The sequence below is a fragment of the Phaenicophaeus curvirostris genome, chromosome 1 (genome assembly GCF_032191515.1).
Source record: "Phaenicophaeus curvirostris isolate KB17595 chromosome 1, BPBGC_Pcur_1.0, whole genome shotgun sequence".
NCBI lineage: Eukaryota > Metazoa > Chordata > Aves > Cuculiformes > Cuculidae > Phaenicophaeus > Phaenicophaeus curvirostris.
In genome coordinates, this window is record NC_091392.1 from 103,603,687 (window position 1) to 103,624,895 (window position 21,209).

A 21,209-nucleotide genomic window follows, 5' to 3' on the forward strand; every position below is an offset into this window, starting at 1 on the left:
TTTTCACCTTTTGTTCTGCTGTTGCCTTTGATAGCTTGGTTGCCTTAATCCTCATCTGCCCTCTACCTTAACCGACTGTGACTGAGGCATAAACATATAGCCTGCTGTGCCTTTGGGTGACCTGAATTCTCAGTGACTGGTGTGAGATAAGCATGACTCACTATTCTCCCAGCTGCTTAGAGGTGTTCTTCTGCTTTTTGCCTGTTCTTGGGTCTATAACATCAGGATGTGATGCTGAGCATGTGCTAAATGACTCTAAGACCTGAAATTTAGCATGAAACATCTGAGGGGTATGAGCCCCTGCAAATTAAAAATGAGAAGGTGATATTCTCCATGCTGACACCTATCATGACTATTCATAATGCTAACAATTTACAGTCCTATACCAAGGACTCCAGCAGGAATGAAGCAAGGTGACCAGAGTAATAAATGATTGCCTTAGTATATATCATGGTGCTTAGGGTAGAGAATGCAGATGGTGGTCAACTTGGGATAGTTATAGTGTCTTGGTTCTCATATTGAGAACCCAGAAAAATGATTGTACATAGCTAAAACGTATTTGTATCTGGCAGCTCATATGGGACAATAATAAGCAGAACTACTATCCATAAGAATGGAAAACCTAAGACAGCATAAGTGAAAAAAAAAAACTTCCTAAATCTCTCTGCAGCTTTTTTAATCGCGTATATAAGGCATGTAACTGTGGTAATGTAACACCACACCTCAGCTGAAGAGAGAATTATGAAGGATTCTGAAACATAGTAAAAAATACAGTAACTTTATCTACGATTACAGAAGTAACAATAACAAAGAAGGATAAAAATGTATACCAAGGATCAGTGGTAGAGTCACTACAATAGCCGCATCCAAAGTTTAAATTCATGACCACCTTAATAATTAGTCCTATTCAAAGTTATTGGAACTGTTAAAGCTGGATTGTTCTATTATGAGCTATAATTTCCCAGTAATAGCAGTTGAAAACATTTGTGCAATACTTCATCGATCTTCTTTCTTGTTTTTTCTGTTATTTCAGTTCTTCCAGCAATTATTTTCAACTGCACCTGCCCTTTAGTCTAAAACTAGTCATTTCATTGTGCCTGAAACATTTCAGTGGACAAGTACAAATTACATATATTCAATGGCTTAATGCAACAGTGGAACTTTAATAGATAATATCTGTATCATATTGTATTTTAGGTTCTAACAATTAAATACTATAAAGACACTTTAGAAAATACGTCTATAGCTCATTTGGTTTAGATGTTAATCTATAATGTAATTAATAGAAGTAGGAAGCTCACTTTTAATGGCATTGCTTGTAAAAGTCATTTATGGTTTTATAACTGTTTGGCTATGTATTAACAATTCGAGTTTTTTATCCCATGTGCTTTTTCCATGCTATGTAATGTTTCGGGTTAAATTCAAGTGCTTAGGAATGTACAGTGATTCTACAAAGAAGCACCAATTATAAATTCCTTAAGAAAGGAATACCAGTTTATTCCAACTCAACACAACAGTAAATTCCTGGAGAAGAATCAAGAGGATCTTGAAGAGCCTATGGTTATTTTGTTTTTCAAAATGTAGTGATGAGGAGATACTTCAAAGCATTACAAATATGTACTGCTTTTTATCCATAGGGAGTCAAGGACACAAGAAGGGTGCTCGGACCCCAAAGGCTCCCAAGCAAGCTGGAATGAACTGGGCAGATCTTCTTCCACCCCCTCCTGCACATCCACCTCCCCATAGCAATAGTGAGGATTACAGTCTTTCAGTTGATGAAAGGTGAGGAAAATGAATACATCATCCATTTCTCAATTTAATCACAACTGGACTGTAATTTGCCCTACAAGCTGGTAATGAGACCTTCCTTAAATACCGTTCTGGTGCTCCTCAACTATCTGTAGTGTGGCTATTTAGGGAAATTGCTTACTGACAGTGGTATACATCCACTCATTACATCCTTACTAAGCTATTTTCAAAAGCACGCATAACAATGATTTTCTCTGATGTATTTATATATGTATCAGATAAGCTAATTACATAGTAAAAATTTAAGTCCTTATTTTCTTAAAAAAATAATTTTAGCTATGACCAAGAAATTCCTTGTCCCGTCCCACCTGCAAGGATGTATCTGCAGCAGGATGAGCTAGAGGAAGAAGAAGAAGATGAGCGAGGTCCTACTCCACCTGTCCGAGGAGCAGCTTCCTCTCCAGCCGCTGTCTCCTATAGCCATCAGTCAACTGCCACACTCACCCCCTCTCCGCAGGAGGAACTCCAGCCCATGTTACAGGACTGTCAGGAGGATCTGGGACACATACAACACCAGCCTGACCGGAGGTGTGTCAATGCAAATGTAGCAAGAGAGATGTGACAAGAGTCATCCAGACCCCACTGAAAATTCCTGTTGAATTCAGTGAGGCCAAGGTTTTCCCTTATGGTATTTTTTCTGTTAAGATTTAACTTCTAATCCAGGGTGCTAGAACTATTTGTAACCTAAGAAATATGTAATTAAGTTGCTTTATTATTATACCATAGAAAGAAATGTAGTATATCACTTTATGGTACTCACGGTGCTGACACAAGTTAAATTCACAGTCATCAGGATATTAAAGTGGTATCGTTAACACAGCTTACCATATAATTACAGTTCCATTGTTTCCAATAGATTTACTGTATTATTACCATAAAATAGCATGCATTATTTCACAGTAACTGTGCAATTAACTTGTCACCAGTATGTATGAATATAGATAAATATATAACCTATAGATTTTCCTCCTCTCATAAATCCAAGTACGGGAAGTTATTGCTTGGAAAATTTTCTTAGCATTTCTACCTACCCTTATTTAAAGGAATGACCAACATTAATAAAGATAGATATTTGTTAGAGGGAAGTGATGTTTCTTTTCTGAGTTGCTTTTAATACAAACTATTTTGCATATATACTCTCACAGCTTCTTTTCCATAAAACAGTGAATTCTGAATGAGGTTTTTTATGTATGATGTTTTCTTGCCTTGCTTTTTGTTAAGAAAACACAGCTTTTCCATGCCAAATTATATTTCTTTTATGATTTTTTTTTTCTCCGGTGGTTTGAACATACTGTTTATTACCACAAATACACAAACTTACCTGCGATATTCTAGTCATACCTTTTATTTTTAGTGAAATGCAAGCCTATCATGATGAAATTAATTTGATCTTGCCAAGTAGACTGTAGAATTTTGATTCTATTAGTATACCTTGCTGGATATTTATGGATATATTTTCCAGAATTTTTTTTTTTTTAAAGTTAGTTCATTTTTGTGTTTGCCTTTTTTTAAAGTAAGCAGTAGTTATTAATCTGATTCTTTTAGGGCCTGTATCTGCCTTATTTCTGCTCCCCATTTCTGGTTGGTCTGTCTTGCTTTGGTTTTTTTATGGTAACACTTCTACTGAGTGTCTTTTTCTCTTTATCTTCCTGAGTCTTTACAGACACTGTTTTTATTAGTGGATAGTAAATAGTATTTTACTGTAATTTCCATTGACTCTGATATGTCACTGCATTGAAGCGTTCATTTTAATTGCTTAGGTTTTCTGAGTTGTTTAGAGGTTAAATTAGCTGGACACTAATGGCAAAGGGGAAATGCTGAGTGATGTGTTGTGAGTGACTTTCCAGAACCTCAGCCACCATGTTCTGGAGAGTGGGAGATACATGACGTACAGAATAGAGTAGGCATTGGAGCAGTTGTATGTAAACATGCATAACCAGCCAACAACTGCCTAGAAGTAGAAGGTTTGTTCAACACAGTCTCATGGCTAGTCACCATAAATGTCATCAAAAATAGTGGCAGAAGTATCTGGAAGGATGTTCCAATTTAAGCTCCCAGGGAATACAGCTTACTCATTCAGTGGGCTGAAAAAAAGAGATAGTTATATTTTTTTTTTTCTTCCTACAATGGTAAGTCTTAGAATTGTTAGTAACTAAATTTGTCTCCTTTTTTTGTAATACTTTTTCAAACACTGTTAAAAAAGATTCACAGAATTCTATTTAATTGATTTCTAAGTCTTGGCTGACTACCATTTCCATCTAACAGCATTGATAAGACTCATAGCATTGCTGTTTAGGTGTTGAGTGTACTGTACTCAACAGCTGTAGCCCCATTCTGGAAGGGGGCGTTCTCTTTTGAATATGGTATGACAGTACTTTCCAATTAAGAATACTTTTCAAGTGATGCCTTTCTGTATTGTTTTTTTTTGGGGGGGGGCAGGTGTAAAAGTTGGGTTTATAGTCGATATAATATCTAAAATACTGTTTGTCGTATTATATATTAGCTTTACTTGTAATTTTTTTCACAATTTCTGATCAGAACCAGACATCTAGAATATGATGATGGTAGCAATGGTGAACTGTTATATTTGTCTGTCTGGTCACCTTAATAAAAGTATAACTAACTGAAGTAGAAATCTGTGTTCTGAAAGAGTAGTGTGGACAAGCAGAGAATAAAACTAAAGATTTGGGGAGATAGAATATGATGTCAATGTTATAGTGAGAATCATTGCTTCAGATAAAGTGTATGAATCTGTATGCCCATGAACCAGCTGCTCTTAATTAGCCTATCCTTAAAGGCTGGCAGGCAAGTTATGTTTTCAAGAACCCTAACGTATTTTGTAATCAGTTGTCTGTCTCCTAATACCAAAAACCTGGAGAATAGGAAGATTGGCAAATATATTATAAGTATAATTGTGAAAAAAAGCTTTTAATTAAGGTAGTAAAACTGTATTAAATAAGGTCTCTAGAAAGGCAGGTAGAGATCCTCTGCAGCAGTGGTTTCTAGGATGCTGGGAGATGAGGGAAAGTATTAGATGATAATTGTGTATGTATTCCTAACTGACCTGTTCTTCATTCCATTCAGTACTTAATATAGCAAGTGGAAAATAGGGGCTAGATGATGTGGTCCAGGGAGGTTCCAGCTTGCTTTTGCTGAAAAGTATTAGGTTTTTCCTTGCTAAATTTTCCTTTCAAACTTAGCAACTGAATTATTTATGAGTCATTATTTGTTCTTGAGATAATAAGAGGGGAAAATTGAGAAAGGAAGAGTACTTTGTAAATCTTTGCAAAGCAGATTGCAGTAGAAATTTCAGGTAAACAAAGCCAAAATTATACCATTGATGCAGAAAGTATTTCTTACTATTGGACAAATGGCAATTAAAGAGCATGCTTGTGGCCCTGTAGAAAAACTGCTGACAGTGTTACTGCCTGAGACTTCTGAGTGAAGTATTAACTGTTCACTGATCTAATGATATCTAATACTTTGCCTTTTTAACCTGGAGACGTCATTACTAATGATTTAATCTCAATATAAATTAACCCATACATCTATATGCATTTTGGTATCCTTAAGACTTAGAACTAATGTTACGGTAGGGAATTCTTTGTTTGTATTATCACCTAGACCAATTTATAACATAAAGAAATAACAGTATCTCTTTTCACATCTTTCTAAATCACTGGGATGGGTGGAAGGAAGATAATGTTTGTGGGGCAATGTGTTTGGATAGAGGTATCTGTAGGCGCAGACAGTCTCAAGCTGCTAAACAACATGCAGACTCTTCTTTTAGTCTCAAAGGTGCACAAGTAAGTTTTTGAATAGTCACATGAACAGTAACCACCTCTTTGCCTAGCTGTGCATGTGCTACATTAAGAAAAATGAATAGCTTTATGCAAAATAAGCAAATTTTCATTAAAATCAAGGAAAAAGGTTAAAAAATCAGATTTCTTTATGGTAGATTTCAAACTACATAGCTGATTTACAGCAAAACTAAAAATTAAACCCAACCCTGAACCTTTTCAGATATAAATTTTGTCAGTTTAAAAAAGTAAGTCAAGCTTGTTGGGAAATAAGGGAAATATTTTCATCAATCTACTGTTTTCTCTGACTGTTATGTAAATTCAATTCTTAACCTTGTATTTTTATGCAGACGTCAAACTGTGAGTCCTCCACCCCCTCCAAGGCCTATCTCCCCACCACATACCTATGGATATATCTCAGGGCCCTTGGTCTCTGATATGGATACTGATGCACCAGAAGAGGAAGAGGATGAAGCAGATGTAGAGGTTGCCAAGATGCAGAACAGAAGGCTTCTTTTGCGTGGCCTTGAGCAGACTCCTGCCTCCAGTGTTGGGGATTTGGAGAGCTCTGTAACAGGGTCCATGATCAACGGCTGGGGTTCAGCCTCCGAAGAAGATAACATCTCAAGCGGGCGGTCTAGCGTTAGCTCTTCTGATGGATCGTTTTTTACCGATGCAGATTTTGCACAGGCTGTTGCAGCAGCTGCGGAATATGCTGGCTTGAAAGTAGCCAGACGTCAAATGCACGATGCAGCAGGAGGTGGGTTTGTACTCTGTTTGATGGGAGAAGTTTAAAAAATAGCTATTGTGAAATGTATTTATCTACAACTGCTTCTTGGATTTCTGTTGTTCTCACAACATGTAGAAATTCAGGAGTGGGAGGGTGAGGTGTCAGTTTACACTAGTGGAAGAGTCCGAAAAAGTTGCTTCTCTACGGTGTTTTTTATAAACAGTTCATAATTTTTTGCTCTCACTGATTATTGGCCAAACCCAAGCCCTGCTGGCAAATTTACACCCAGAACTGAATGAGAAAAAAAATTACAGGATTACAGAATTCTATCCTTTTTCTAGTATAAGGCTCACAATGTTTTCAGTCAGTCTTCATGAGAGATTTAATCCCTCTGTATTGAAATGTCCAAATAAATAGTAAACCCTTAGAGTCGTATTTCCCCTAGATTTGAAAAAAAATTGTAGTATAACTGTTTTCCATTTTATGTTTTGTTGTTACCTTTTCTAGAATGCTGTTAAAGCTCTTACTTTTGTATTATTGATTTGAACTCATTTAATTTTGGTTTCATAATTTGACAGCTGTCACTAGTTGAAGTTTAGATTATAGATCATATGCAGCAAGGCTTTTTGCATATTTTTCCTTCTTTTTTTTTTTTTTCTCCTCAATGACCACTGGACATCTGAAATACAATATTTGAAATATTTAATGGTTTGCAGCATACTGGTTAGTAGTAACGCTGGATATGTACAGGTAATCAGTAACCCGACTAGGCCAAATGGATATTGTTATAGTTCAGCTAAGAAATAAGAACACTGCAAAGTGGGATGCACGTTTCAAGCAGATCCATGAGTGTTCTATCAATTAATTGTATTAAACTGCCAAACCTGGACAAGTCCTCTGGTACTCACAACTGTGTCCACCCTGATTCTACAGATTTGCAACCTTCATCCCTTTTCTGATATCCTCTTGCAGTTAACAGTCCTTTGTTTCATTTCAACACAGCTGTTCATCATGAAGAGTGAGAGGGGAGGTAATTTAGTAATTCTGGATGAAATCCTGGCCAACTGAAGTAGGTGGCAAAACTCCCATTCATACCCATGGGGCCAGGATTTTATCTATTTTATACATATATATTCATATAATATATGTGTCTTTGTATGTGTAAATTTATATATTTAGAAAAGATAATTTTGTATCCTGTTACTATTACAATCAAAATATTTCACAACAGTGAAGTTTGTGTTGTGTAGTGATTTTTATGTATTGGTATTATCTGTACCTGACTTCACATGCTGACACTGTGACAATTCTTACTTGCAAATAAGCTGTGATAAAATGCCAAACATCACCAATGCATTTCTGGTATTGTACACAAAGCAACAGAGGGGGCATCTGTACCCAAGACCTGCTAGTGGCTTGCTCTACTTATGGCATGGGTGTCCTGGCACTGCCCAAGCTAGGGGAGGTCAAACCCTTTTGAAAGTTGAATGTTTTGTTGTTTCTGAAGAGTTAGAAGGCTGCCTGTGCTTGCTTGCTGACGATGTTCAGGAGTTACCAGCTCCCAACCAGTTGGATAATTTCTTGGCAGCTAAGCCAACCTGCTACTGATAGGATAACAAATGCTTTTGTTCAGTTATGGCTCACTCTAAGGCTGATTATGGGAAGGATGACAGTTTTGTTATTGTTCCAACACTGTATTTTCAGGTTTTGTATAGCCAGATGAAGAAAAAGAGAAAGTATGAAATGTCTTTTTTTAGGTAAGAAAAGTAATAGCTATTTTTCTGTTAACAATTTTCAGGCCGTAGACATTTTCATGCATCACACTGTCCTAGACCCACCAGCCCTGTGTCTACTGACAGCAACATGAGTGCTGTTGTAATACAGAAGGTCCGACCTGCCAAAAAGCAAAAACACCAGCCAGGACATCTGCGCAGAGAAGTCTACACAGATGGTGAGTCCACTGAAATGGGTGAAAACGTCAGTGAACCTTTCTGAATATGCATTCAGTGTGTGTGTGTGAAATTTTTCCACAGAGATAACATTGTGTTTCAGAATTCAGTGATTTGTGCTTCCTGTTGCTAAACACAGATTAATCATTTTAAATGCTGGAGTTCCTTAATACTGTACATTGATGCATCCACTCCAGAGCTTTGCACCTGTTTTCTGTAGTGTCCTAATCGGCTAATTACTGTCATTATTTAAAAGCCGAGATAGCATAAATAGTACAGCTATTGAGAATAATGTGTGGTTAGGATTAAAATCTTCATTCACATGACTGACTATTAAAACCTTCAGAATGTGTATTTTCCTTAAAAAAAAACTATTCACCATTCAAATAGTGGGGAACACAAATCAATGAATTTTAATCCTGAGCGCAACATTGTTGCAAGTGGTTACTTTGTGAGTAAAAGCAAAATCTAATCTTCTTCCCTCGTGCCTTCACAGACAATATAAACCCTTGCTGAAAAGGTAGTGTTGTATTCTCTTGGGAGTGGGGGAGGATAATGCAAACATTGTGATGTTGTCTAGAGAGAGCCTTTAATGAAAATGCCTCAGGTGGTGCAGCTTTTATTAAAGCACTGCCTTCCAGTTTTATAAAACAACCCACGGGCTTTGTTGGAAATTCATGTAAGAAAGATTCTCCAAGACTTAACCCATCTTGTCAAGTTTGCTAAATTTGCTAACGGGGGGAGGGGAAGGAAGGGCATGGTTCCTCACCTCCCGGTTCTCCACAACAATCTGATTAGGACTTTCATTACCAGTCTGAAATTTTTCAAAGAGGGACATCATTTGCTATTATCATATGAAAGCCTAATATTATAGATCCTTATCCAGGGTTACAAGAAGGGATTTTTTTAACCACTTCTCCCTATGATTCCTCCCACTTGACGCAAAAATTTAATACAAAGCTAACAGCACAATGAGCAGAAGTAATTTAGCAATGAGTGGTTGACCGTGCTATTATCTGTACTTTATTCTGAGTATTTTCTCCAACTAGCATCTATCTGATATTAGATTGCATTAAATACTGGCATGACACAGTGCACCTGGGCCTCTTGGCTTATGCCCAGGCCCCTTCTGTCTGTGAAACCGAGCTGTTGGAATATTATCTGATTTCAAGAGTTTATTACAGTGGTTTTGTGCATGTTTGCTTCTGTGAAAGGACAACATGAGGTGTAAATCCCCAAACTGCACCAGAAATGTTACATTTATGAGACTCTTGTAATGGCATTTTGAGAGATTTTATGGACATTTTATCAGCTTTTATTCTCTTGAAGAGAATGCTCTTAACTGAATAATTGGCTGAGCATTAAATTTCGATACAAACAGAACAGCTAGGACATCAGAAATAAAATCTCAACAGTTTTATGTGGCCATTTTCTTCTAACACAGGAATAAATAAGAGATGGACCTGGATTTGCTGACAGGTTTTTGTGAAAGTAATTATACAAAGTTAAGTCATAGAGCATTGTGGTTAGATATTGCAATAGATTTGACAATCATGATCAATATTTGTTTTGTGTTATATAGCACCTGCTTACTTCAGCATATTTTCTAATTGGGTAAGAATTTCCACTAACGTGTTTAGTGTGCAATACAGCGTGGTCGTTCAGGAAACAGCAAATTATGGCTTTAATTTCTGCAGAACTAATAAAACCCAGTTCAAAGGTTGAAGGGCTTGTTTGGTTTTGATCCCCTGCACCCCAATCCATTTACATAAGCATATTTAGAACCTTATTGAAGATTCTTCCCATTCATTTTAATAGCCACATCTAGTATATCATGTCTTTAGAATTATCTATGAAATAACAACTACTAATTGTTTTTTTAGCGGAGAAAAGCAATATGGAGATGTGAGTGAAGCATTTAAGCACAGTTGACCTTTCCTGAATGTACTTAGGTTTTTGTGGTGGCTTGTTGTTGCACTCTTACTTATCCTTTTTATAAAGGAGTGCTTGATACAAAAATACTTTTTTTCCTCATAGTGCATAAACATATGTGTGTTTGTAGCAGAGTAAAGCAGATATTCTAAATTTAAATATTCTTTGGTGGCTATAAGCATTGAATATATACTGAAAAGAGAAGAATACTTAGCTTCATTTCTTTCCCAGCCTTTACAATGGAATTTACTTTCACATATAAAGTATTTTCTACTATTCCCAAATTACCTGAATTAGCATTTGTTAGCAATTTCATGAAATACCAGTGTCATGAAGAGTTTACAACTTTGGTTGACAGAAAGGATATATAAATAAGTTAAGTTTTTGCATCAAAGGTTGAAAACACCAAGAGTATTAGCAGCAGCAATATGTGTAAGTCTTAAAAAAATCTGTTTATTTTTTTGATTTATACATCAGGCTTTGAAATAGAGATTGATATATCTGAAAGTTTAATGTGTCAGTAAAAGGTCTGCTGAAGGAGAGTGCTCTCTGGTCTACTCTTCATTGTATAAGTAGTAACAATTCTGTGTTTTCTGCTAGTATTAGTTCAAATAATTTTCTGCTTTATATAGAATGGGATTTCAGCTCAATTGTTTCGTTCCTTGAGAGTCATCCAGGCGGTGAAATGTTCTCTGTATTTGTTGCTAAAAAATCTTTGCTCAGTAGGTGGTGAGGATTAAAATGTATGAATTTTTAATTGCTCTTCACCCAGCCTTTTAGAGAGTTAACTACTAAGAGTGCATTACAAGAACCAACAGATGTATCCTCCTTCTTAGCCTTATCTGACCTACTTACATATTTAATTTAAGCAACCAAATTTTAAAAGAATATTTTAGTCTTTTCTAAAATTAGACATGTGAAAGTCTCTTCTGATCTATCTTGAATTGGTTTTTCAGTATTTACAAGCCCTCAGAATTGTAAGCGTTTAGGTAATAAGGATTAAAGTACTTTGTCATTGCTTTGATTCAGTAGTTCTTTCAATAGAAATTGCACTGTTGACAGTTCACACAACATTTTAAATCTCTGAGTGACAAAGGAAAAACGTATTAAAGTTTTCATAACTAACTGGCTGAAACTTGAATTGAGTTATTTAGCTATGTTGTCAATGACATGATATTAGGGCAGCTGAATTTCTCACAAAAGGCAGTTGAATATCTACTAAATATTTCCTCATATTTTCACTTTCAAATGTAAAGCCATTATGCATGCCAGCATCATTTGTACTTTTGTCTTTCTCTGCCTGTGCAGTACAAAACCAATCTTTGTACATATTTTAGCAAGGTAAAAAATAAGTAAGAATGTACTTCTTACTTCTTGTAAAAAACAGCTTATTTTCTTTTTGTTGAATGATAATAATTTTCAGATAACTGCTGTCTTTGCAGTCCTTGCTTCTGATTCTATTGTGAGATATTTTGTAAGTGTTGATTTTGTTACTCAGGGAGATCTTGTGGAGTGAAAATTGTTTTGATAAAAGTATTACATAAATGTACATACAAGGGAAAAAAAACCCTACAGTCCCAACCACCCACTGCTTTTATACAACATATGGAAGGTTACTGTACCTACTTATTTGTCCAGTCATTGTGTACAGTTTGGGCCATGTTTCTTGAAAGATAAAGCATGTACAGAACATGAGTAATAACAGAGGTTATTATGCATCTAGGAATCTTAAATTATCTTAAAACTTTACTAAATCAGGATCAATCTTGAGTTTTGCATGCCTGCATATATATGCAATAGAAAAAATTTTACTCTGTATCTTCTCCAATATTACATCAAGACTTTTCTTCAGGATAAGACTATAGAAATCTACAGGCTGATAGAGTTTAATGCCTACTTCCCTCATTTGTCACTACCTGCAATTCATCTTATTCTGCTTATTTATGGTTTCTCCACTTCAGTTCCAAACTAATTTAGCAGATTACTTTTACATATTGATATTTTGTTTATCCCATGATTCCTATATATATTCTTATTTAGAAAATTATCATTACTCCTTTCAAAAGACATATATGGAAGTTTTCTCCTGTAGACCATGCTCTGAAATGGCACGCATTAGTTACTTTTGTTACATGGGAAGCAGTACAACAGTAATACATAGACATGAATGAAACATGAGCACAGCTGACCTTTAACAAATATTTCTGAGTTCTTTATATTAGTTTGATGTTCTTTGTGATTTATTTTTCATTCCTTACAATAGAAGCTTCCATTTTCCGTTTAATAAGAAGTGTGCCAGTTCATATTCGAGGAGGCAGATTGGATCTGGATTTTCTCTGTGATCTGAGCTGTTAAAATAAATACTGCAGGGGTGTAATAGTGTTGACCTCTGAAAAGTTTGGGGTTTTTTCACTCTGTAAAGGATCCTTCTCAGCAAGGAGTACTGGATTATAACAAAGATTTTTATACTTTCCCTGCAGGTTGAAAAAATGTTTTCGAAAGAGACTGTCACTTTTCTTTAGTTATTACTCTACCATAGAGCTAGTGTCATTTTATGTAACTTTTTATATTGATGCATCTTTATTTTCCATAGTTAAGACTTAACACCATTTGATTCGTTCTCCCATGTAGCTGGACAGCTGGACTCTTGAATAAAGTAGATGTTCATAGTTGCATTTTATAGGCTACAGGAAGGATGCCTTTTCCTTCCCTTTGGTATTCAGGCAGTCCTTTCCTTTGGTATTCACCTAGTGCATTGCTGTGCCACCACTGTTGGAGAAAGGCTCCAAGGATGACTGGAAAGGCTGATGTTAAGTACCTACCCTCTATTTATACCAGCAAGGTCAACAGATGGGCTATTCAGTGCTTGGATAACTTAATAGATACAATGAGTGAGACACCAGACATTGCAGGAACTACTGTGGTACTAGAAGCCTACACTTATGGTTCTGAATATCTTTGTCTGCATGTGTTTCAGTATGTCTTTTTCTGAGAGAAGACGTGCTGTGAGAAGGATGTTTTCCCCAGAAAGAAAACTATTGTTTGATTCTCCACAGGCTAATGCAGAGTTTATCTTATTTTGTAATTCTTGACCAAGTTCTGTAATCACTAGAAGTAGGCTGCATTATGCTTTGGTCTTGGTCTGACATGGTTTAATGTACTGGGCATTCATGGAAAGTATCACACTCAATTGCAAGGTCTTTGGCAAACTTTACATAATTTTTCATCTAGTTCGTGAATTATAAGAACTTCAGATGAACATTCTTTTTTAACAGGAATTGACACTTATGTGGCTGTGGAGCCTTATGATCCAAATATCCAAATTTGCAGGCACATATTTGATTTAAGCATGTACAGGGTGGGGCAGAACAGTGGAAGTGTTTTGGTTCACCAAGGAGCATAGAGCTCACAGGGCCTTTTTTTGATACATAGAAGATGTAGTCTGAATGCTACTCTGTGTCTGGAATTACACAAAGTCATTACTAAGGCTGTGTATTGGACAGAGCTTACCTCTGTAAATCATGTTTAAAGCATTATGGATAACAAAGGAATGCACTGTTACTGATTCTGTACTTTCTTCACCAAAATATCTTATATTGTCTTATCGAATCAGTAGTTGACTCTCTGTTTTACACTTTGAGTTCCTTCAGACAAACATATCTAATCCATTACGCACCCATGTGCCTTTGTTTCTACTTTATATTCTAATAATTCCACTCCATAAATAATTTTTTTTTTTCAGCCACTTAATATGCCCAAGCTTCCAGCTTATTTACATTATACCTTCTCAAGTTTTGGAAATGACAGTGCTTTTTCTTAAAAGATGTCTGCAAGTAGTCAGTCTGCATTGCTGCACTTTTCTACATGTCTAGATCAAGTCATTTGTGCCTTGTGTCACTGGAAAACTTCTCAAAAATGTCTGGCATTTGTCGTATCCAAATTTATGCATATATGTTAGATTCCTAATTTTTCTTTTTCAGGAGCACAACCTTTATTCTTGGGGCAATCTAGTTGATTTTCAGTTCATATGTTCTCCTGAATGGGCTATGAATTAGCCATATATATAGTGATGGTGCTTGAAAAACAGCTGCTTCAAGATTTTTGTGGAACTAGAGGGAATTAATGCACTTTTATAAAATGCTGTAGTTACATTTTTTAATAATGCTGTTAATTTTTTTTAGCTATCTCATTTGAGAGTATTAACCTCGGAAACATCTTTCAAAGCTCATTTTTTTGTCTGTTGTTCTACATGCATGTGATTTGTTCCTACAACTTTATTGGGAGCCACTTTTGTATTGTTCTTTCCTTGTTTTACTTCTACTTTTTTTTTCCTTCACATTTTATATTCCACAGAACACTGTTCCATCCTGATGAATAGTTTACAAATTCTAGTTTAAGTTGTAATACAGGAATAGAAAAAATAAATAAAGTAAAAAAAATGCATGCCTTGTAAATTTTACTTAAAATTATACTGAATTTTACTGCCCTTTAGGCAGTGCTAATTTAAGCAGAAATATTGACAAGTTTTTTGTGTATGACATATAAAAAAAGGGGGATGCTGTGGGAAACCATCAGCAATTGTAACAGTAGCAATGCTTTTTGGAGTGGAGAGAGAAAGGCAGAGTGAGGTCTGAAAGTAAATAGGGCATCTTGTTTCTTCAGTTCAATTTAACTAGTATTTCTTAACTTTACTTGTGTATGATGTCATTTTAATTATTATTCTTTTCAACTCTGTAGACTTGCCACCCCCTCCTGTGCCACCACCAGCTATAAAATCACCAACTGCCCAGTCCAAATCACAGCTGGAGGTGCGGCCAGTCATGTTGCCAAAACTTGCTTCTATAGAGGCGAGGACAGACAGATCTGCAGAAAGGAAAGCCACAAGCTACAAAGGGAGGGACGGGGTGGATGGGAGACAGCATTCAGACGTGCGGACAAATTCAGGAGAGCGGAGGGAATCACAGGAACAGCAAAATGATGGGAAACTACGAGGAAATAAAGCACCAAAACGAGAAGGCACACCAGCAAAAACTCATCTTCTTCAAGGTTATTTTGCATGCTCTGACTTTAATGAAATATTGGATATTGATCACAGGAGACAAGAACTGTCTTTCCAGGTCTCGCATACCACTAGTATGAGTGGAGTTAGGTCTGCTGAAATGTCACTATTTGTTGTAGTTATAGGTGCTAATACAGGTAACATAGCCGGTTTTCGTTAGGGTAAAATGGAAACAAAGCTTATGAAAATTGTAGATTTTTTATCTTGCTTTCCTCATGCACCTGTCATGTATTAAAGCTAAGGCTAAGGAAACCCAAACAGAAACATTCCTTGACAGCTGTAAGGATCAATGTCCTTGCCCAAACCATACATTTATGGTCCAGTTATGTCTGATCTGTCTAATTATATTCTAATGTACAAGGGAACTGAGTGAATTCAGATAGTTCTGTAAGTCAGATATTCAGCTTTTTTTAACAAATGAGTTGGTACTTGGCCCATTTTGGTCTATTCTGATGCTGTTTCAAAAATAAGAAAGCCATAACAGTAATTAATTGGTTATAAATACTAAGTGAAATGGCATTATGTGAATCAGACCTGATCAATGTAATGTCTTGTATGTGGAAGTTGGTAAGATTACTAATTAATGGAACACTATTAATGGTATTTGCCAACTGTTCACTAAGGCTTTCAACACAGATTTGTACAAATGCCATGTCCTTTATTCCTACAGTTATCCAGAGTCAGTATCAGGTGTGACCGGGCAGTAATTTGGCTAAATGGGCGCATTAATAAGAGATTGGTACAGAATACAGTGCATACTATGCAGAAAAGTCATTAGAAGTTGACCTTAAGAAGATGATGCTGAAATTTTAAAATTTGATAATTAATTTTGTTTCAAACTCAGTTTGAGAGTCTAATATTTAGACACAGTAATCTCCTTGCAAGCATCATGCATGTATTTTCATTTCCTCCTACTCAGTCATATTGAAAATATACTACAAGGGTTATTTTTTTCTTCATTTCCATGTAGAACATGGAACAGTGATCGTAAATTAAAATAAAGTGGACAGTAATCATGAATTAGTTTTTCTCTGGTGAATGTTACCACGTAAATACTATAAATTTCCTTGAGAAAAGCTTCTATAATGCTATTATGGAAAGGGTGTATTTCATATTCCTGTCAGGCATCACTTTAAGCCTACTGAGGATCATAAAAAGTAAAATAAATCAACTGTATGCAGTTATTTTAGGATCACAGTATCTCTGAGCTTATAAACATAAAATTATATATATATTTAATTACACAGAGGACATCCTGCCATATTCTAGACCAACGTTTCCAACATCAAATAATCCTAGGGATCCCAGCTCTTCCAGCTCTATGTCGTCAAGAGGATCAGGAAGTAGACAGAGGGCAGATCAAGCAAATATAGCCCGAAGGAATGTTGCAGAAATGCAAGTACTGGGAGCATATATACAAGGAGAAGAGGAAGAAGAAGAGATGGAGGTAAATGCAGCTGTACTTCTGAAGATGACTTTAATAACACTGTTTTCTCTGCTTAGGCAGATGCCAAGATAAAAGAATTCTGGACCAGAAATATTTCTTTTTCAGGAAAATTAGTACATTTATCTTTCTGTTAACATTATACCCAATCCAAGAAAGAAAAGAAACTTCAAGTATGTGTCAGAAACATAAGAAAGCAAGTAATATGTAGCATCGTATAACTGTCACCATACTAAAACCTATGGAACAGAACTTGCAAAACCATGATATTTGAATGTGCACTTTACATTAGCCACATTCTTTCAAAAGCAAAAATAAAGTACTAGAGCATCTACGAATGCCTTATTAACATTGCCTTTCACTTCTTTTAGAAGTTTGTAATTCTAGATTTTATCAGGTATTAAGGCATGAACTTTTTACTCCTTTTTTTCTGCCTAATAATATTAATTCATTTAAAAGGTGTCTAAGATGCACATTGCTGCACTTAACTAGAAGTAGTAATCATTGTTTAAAGGTAACAAATCTTTCAGAAGTATATGAAACAAACTTTAAAGGATGAAATCTAACATGTAATCATCTATATCCTTTTTGTTTTTTAACACAGGAAACAGAAAGCTGAAGACAACGACATGTACTGTAACAGGCTTTTAAAATCTAATCAGAAAAAAAAAATCACTTAAGATGCCTCAAGTCTGATGATGTTTGATGCCAGAAATAATGTTCAGTGCAATCAGAGTGTACAATTTTCCATTTTTCATTTTTCTTCATGCCATCAGGATGCTAGTTTTTATTTTAATCTTTCTTTGTACGACCTCCTTACTAGGATCAGCCCTTGCCTATTCCGTAATGCTAAGTGCATCACCTTCGCTGCCCAAGAAGGCAGATAAGCTGCTCTTCATGGTACTTGGGACAGCTGCTGCTTCAGGATTAGAACAGAATGGGATTCCAGAGCCTGGGATCCCAAGGTTACTCCCTTGGAAGGCAGTGCTTAGTACACTGCCAGTACACCAGTGAGCCAATCAATAACATTGCAAGTAATACAGCATTGATCAAAAAGTTTCCCAAAGTGAACATCGTGCAGAACATTATTTTATTCTAGGGGTTTCACTGTAGTCTGCAGTTAGTGCAAATGGTATCTTGCAATTTGAGTACAGACTGTGTGTCTTGTTTTCTGCCAGTCTCTTGCTAACCTTTTGCAGATGATACAGTTTTACAAATGCAAGTAAAATTAATTTGGGATGAGGTGGCTCTTATTGTAAATATGTACTCATTCTAAATCCCCTGTGGTACTTTGATTTGTCTTTCCATTTTCATCATTAAGTACATTCTTATTAAAAATGTCCTTTGGGATAGGCAGAGGTAAGCCAATGTGATTGCTATTTGCCTAATCATGGCATGAGCAACTTTATCTGAAACTTTTTCTGATTTTCAGCTTCGACAATGCTTATGACAATAAGCAAGAAAATCAACGGACATTTTTAATAATGATTGGGAATATCACTTACTGTTACTGGCCCAAATCTCAGACCTCTACTTGTATCAATTCACCTTAAAGAAGAAGTGCCACTTAAAAAAGTTTTGTTTGATCTTGACGATTAATTTTTTTGTAATGCACTGCTTATCTTTTTTTTTTTTTGGTTTTAAAAGCACAATCACTAAACTTTGTTTGTAAACCATTGTAACTATTAACCATTTTTTTTTTGTCTTATTGAAAATGTTAAGCATTTGTTTGGGATATTTTTCATTTTTTTGTTAATGTTATATGTTTGTATTTGGAATATTTGAATGATGACAGATGGTAAAGTAACAAATATAAATGTGGGCCGTAATCAAAACACTTCTCACTTTTCCCGGACTTACAGAAAATTATCAGTTTTACTGTGGTCTCTCTCAACATTGGATTATCATTAAAGCTGAAATAGAGGCATTAGTTGCATTGAATTTGCCAAATGATGTCCTCTGTCTGTAGATTTTATGATCTTTTTTGTAATTATAAAATTTCTTTGTCATTGGTGCTAATGAAAAAATGTGTGTTTGTTTATCAACAGCTATCAGGACTAGCCCCAATGGAAAAAAAAGAAAAGAAGAAAAAAAAAAGTGTTTTGGTGTTTACCGAGGACTGAAATTTTTCATTTAGCTACTTTTTAAAGAAAGGTTCCATAGAAAGGGTGTGCAGTACTAAAGGAACAATCCATGTGATTAATGTTTTCATTATGTTCATGTAAGAAACCTCATATTTTAGCCATAATTTTGCATACTGAGGATCCAATAATCAGAAAAGTAATTTTTTGTCACATTATTTATTAAAAATGTTCTCAAATACATTATCTTTCTTGCGTAGTTTCTTGCGTTCCCTAAAACATGATTTTTAGGGACAACTTTGTTCTTATTTCTGCTGGTAAGAGTCAGAATCTGTACCGCTGAAATCATGCAGTCACAGTAACATGAAGAAAGTGGGAGAGCTGGATGCAGCCTAAAATTTTACATAATTACAATTGATTGCCTTAAAGATCTGATTTCTGGATGCTTCATGAACTGTGATAACAAAAATGTCTCTTAGCCTGCCAATTTCCAGAGAGAGTTGTAGAGGAAAATCTGTACCAACAAAAGCATTCACCTCAGGGGTAAGATAAATTTGTTACAAAGGAAATAAGATCCAACTATGTGAAGGGAATGAATGCTATTAGTCATGTTTGTTGGGGCCTGTGCAAGTGCAAGTTTTCTTACCTGCTTGCTATCTACCATCACAGTAGCCATTCTGTGGTTGGCCCAGTCCTGTGGTGGATCACGATTAAATAGATTGCAGTGGTACCTTTTCTCTCTTGCATTTTTGTGTTCCTGTACTATTCCTGATGACCCCATTCTTGCCCTTCTTTAGCCTATACCCATCACCCCACTTAAAAAAAAAAAGAATAAAAAGATAGCCAGCACAATACATTAAAAAAAAAAACAAACATAAAGATTAAACAGCACAATACATTAAAAAAAAACAAACATAAAGATTAAACAGCACAAACCATTGAAGAACAAGAGCTTTAAACTAGCCAGAACAATGTATTACAACACCAACTAGCTTACCATAGAAGATTGCTAGAGCCTTAACAATTTAATCGTGCATAAGCCTCATGTATAGTATTTTTTCTTAATTGTAGCTTTGAAGCAGATATGAAGTAGAATAAGTTAAATGTGTAACCTGTCTATGTTGCTTAAAGGGGTGGATTTGTGTGTCTCCAGTCCTCCTGCCTGTGTCCAGACAGCCGTGTGTTAAGACTTGCCAACATAAACCAGACAGGAGCCCATAAACCAGGCTGTGCCATGGGAGACATCCATCTGGCTTGCACCTTTCTTTTAGAGAAGGCAGGATAGGTTGATTTGATGGGCATAGACTGCTTCAGCAGCTGCTTCTCTTTCCTGGCACCAGAAGCAGCCTCATGGTTTGGGATCAAGCCATTGCTATAGCAGGGTGTGGAGGACAAGGTGGAGCTCGAGGCAGGGTCCCTGAGCATATCAGCCCCTTGGCACAAGAGCTTAAGCTTCTGCCAGAGATGTAGTGGAGCATCACAAAACTGGGATGTAGTTGTAGCTGTAGTGTGTAGACCTCTGTAAGGTGTATCTGTCCAGAAACACTGGTGCTGCATGCCTGAAATAACAGGTACTGTCTTCATTCTTTACTGGCATGGTGACGTACTGAAAAACAAGCATCAGATCCCCAGCTGATGTGCATGTGCGTCTGTGTAGCTTCACTAGAAGTCAGACTCTAGCTGAAGACCTCAAACACTGGTAAGTGGGAAATCTTGCTCAAAGAATTTTTTTTTAATTAAGAGTTGCTATAAATTAGTTTGATGGTTGGAAGTGTTCCCCAAGAAGTTATGGGATTGTTTTGTGATTGCATTCAGTTGTGATCAGCAGTATCTTGAGACAGTGCATCACAGGATTGTCATGGAATTCTTGCATTTACACCGAGTCTTCAGTGCACTGTGGTCTTACCAAAACCACCATAATGATAATAAGATACTCAGCAGCTTGGTCTTAAAATTACAACTCCTGTTAATTATTATTGATACACAGTTGACTTGGTCTTTGGCATTTGGGTACCATAAAACTAAGTCATTTACATGTTGCTCCTTTGCCTAAAGAATTATTAAGTGATTGGAAAGCCAAAACAATGGAAGAAAGTGGTATTCAGATGTCTTGTTTACACTGTATACTTGAAGAAAATAAGCATTGTACTAGAAAATCCACAGTGTTTTTGTGCTGAGTTAATAGAGTGAATGTAGAACTTTGAATTTTTTCATGAGTAGTAGTGCGTTCTGTGAAATCCTACATGAGTTACTGTTAAATTTTACTTTGCTCAAAGTAAAATAATATTTATTAGGTTATTATGAAAGATGCCTAAAAAATCATAATGGTAGAATTTTAGAAAATGCCTTACACATGTTTTAGCATTATATGTAAGTTTATTTTCCAAAGAGTACTTCTTTTGAAG

General features: G+C 35.9%; 1 protein-coding gene across 7 annotated transcripts in view; it reads left to right on the forward strand.

The window, feature by feature from the left end:
- The window catches only part of ROBO1 (roundabout guidance receptor 1), a 618,408-nt gene extending 599,394 nt beyond the window's left edge, over positions 1-19,014 (forward strand). For 6 of the 7 annotated variants that reach the window (XM_069870168.1, XM_069870199.1, XM_069870177.1 and 3 more), the window contains 7 exons: positions 1,638-1,782; positions 2,086-2,337; positions 5,960-6,369; positions 8,138-8,290; positions 14,958-15,266; positions 16,527-16,726; positions 17,328-19,014. In XM_069870168.1, the coding sequence (XP_069726269.1) occupies positions 1,638-1,782; positions 2,086-2,337; positions 5,960-6,369; positions 8,138-8,290; positions 14,958-15,266; positions 16,527-16,726; positions 17,328-17,342 (1,484 nt within the window). In that variant the 3' untranslated portion in view covers positions 17,343-19,014. The remainder of the gene's footprint in view (positions 1-1,637; positions 1,783-2,085; positions 2,338-5,959; positions 6,370-8,137; positions 8,291-14,957; positions 15,267-16,526; positions 16,727-17,327) is intronic. The other variant, XM_069870188.1, reaches the window with a different exon arrangement.
- Positions 19,015-21,209: the final 2,195 nt, after the last annotated feature.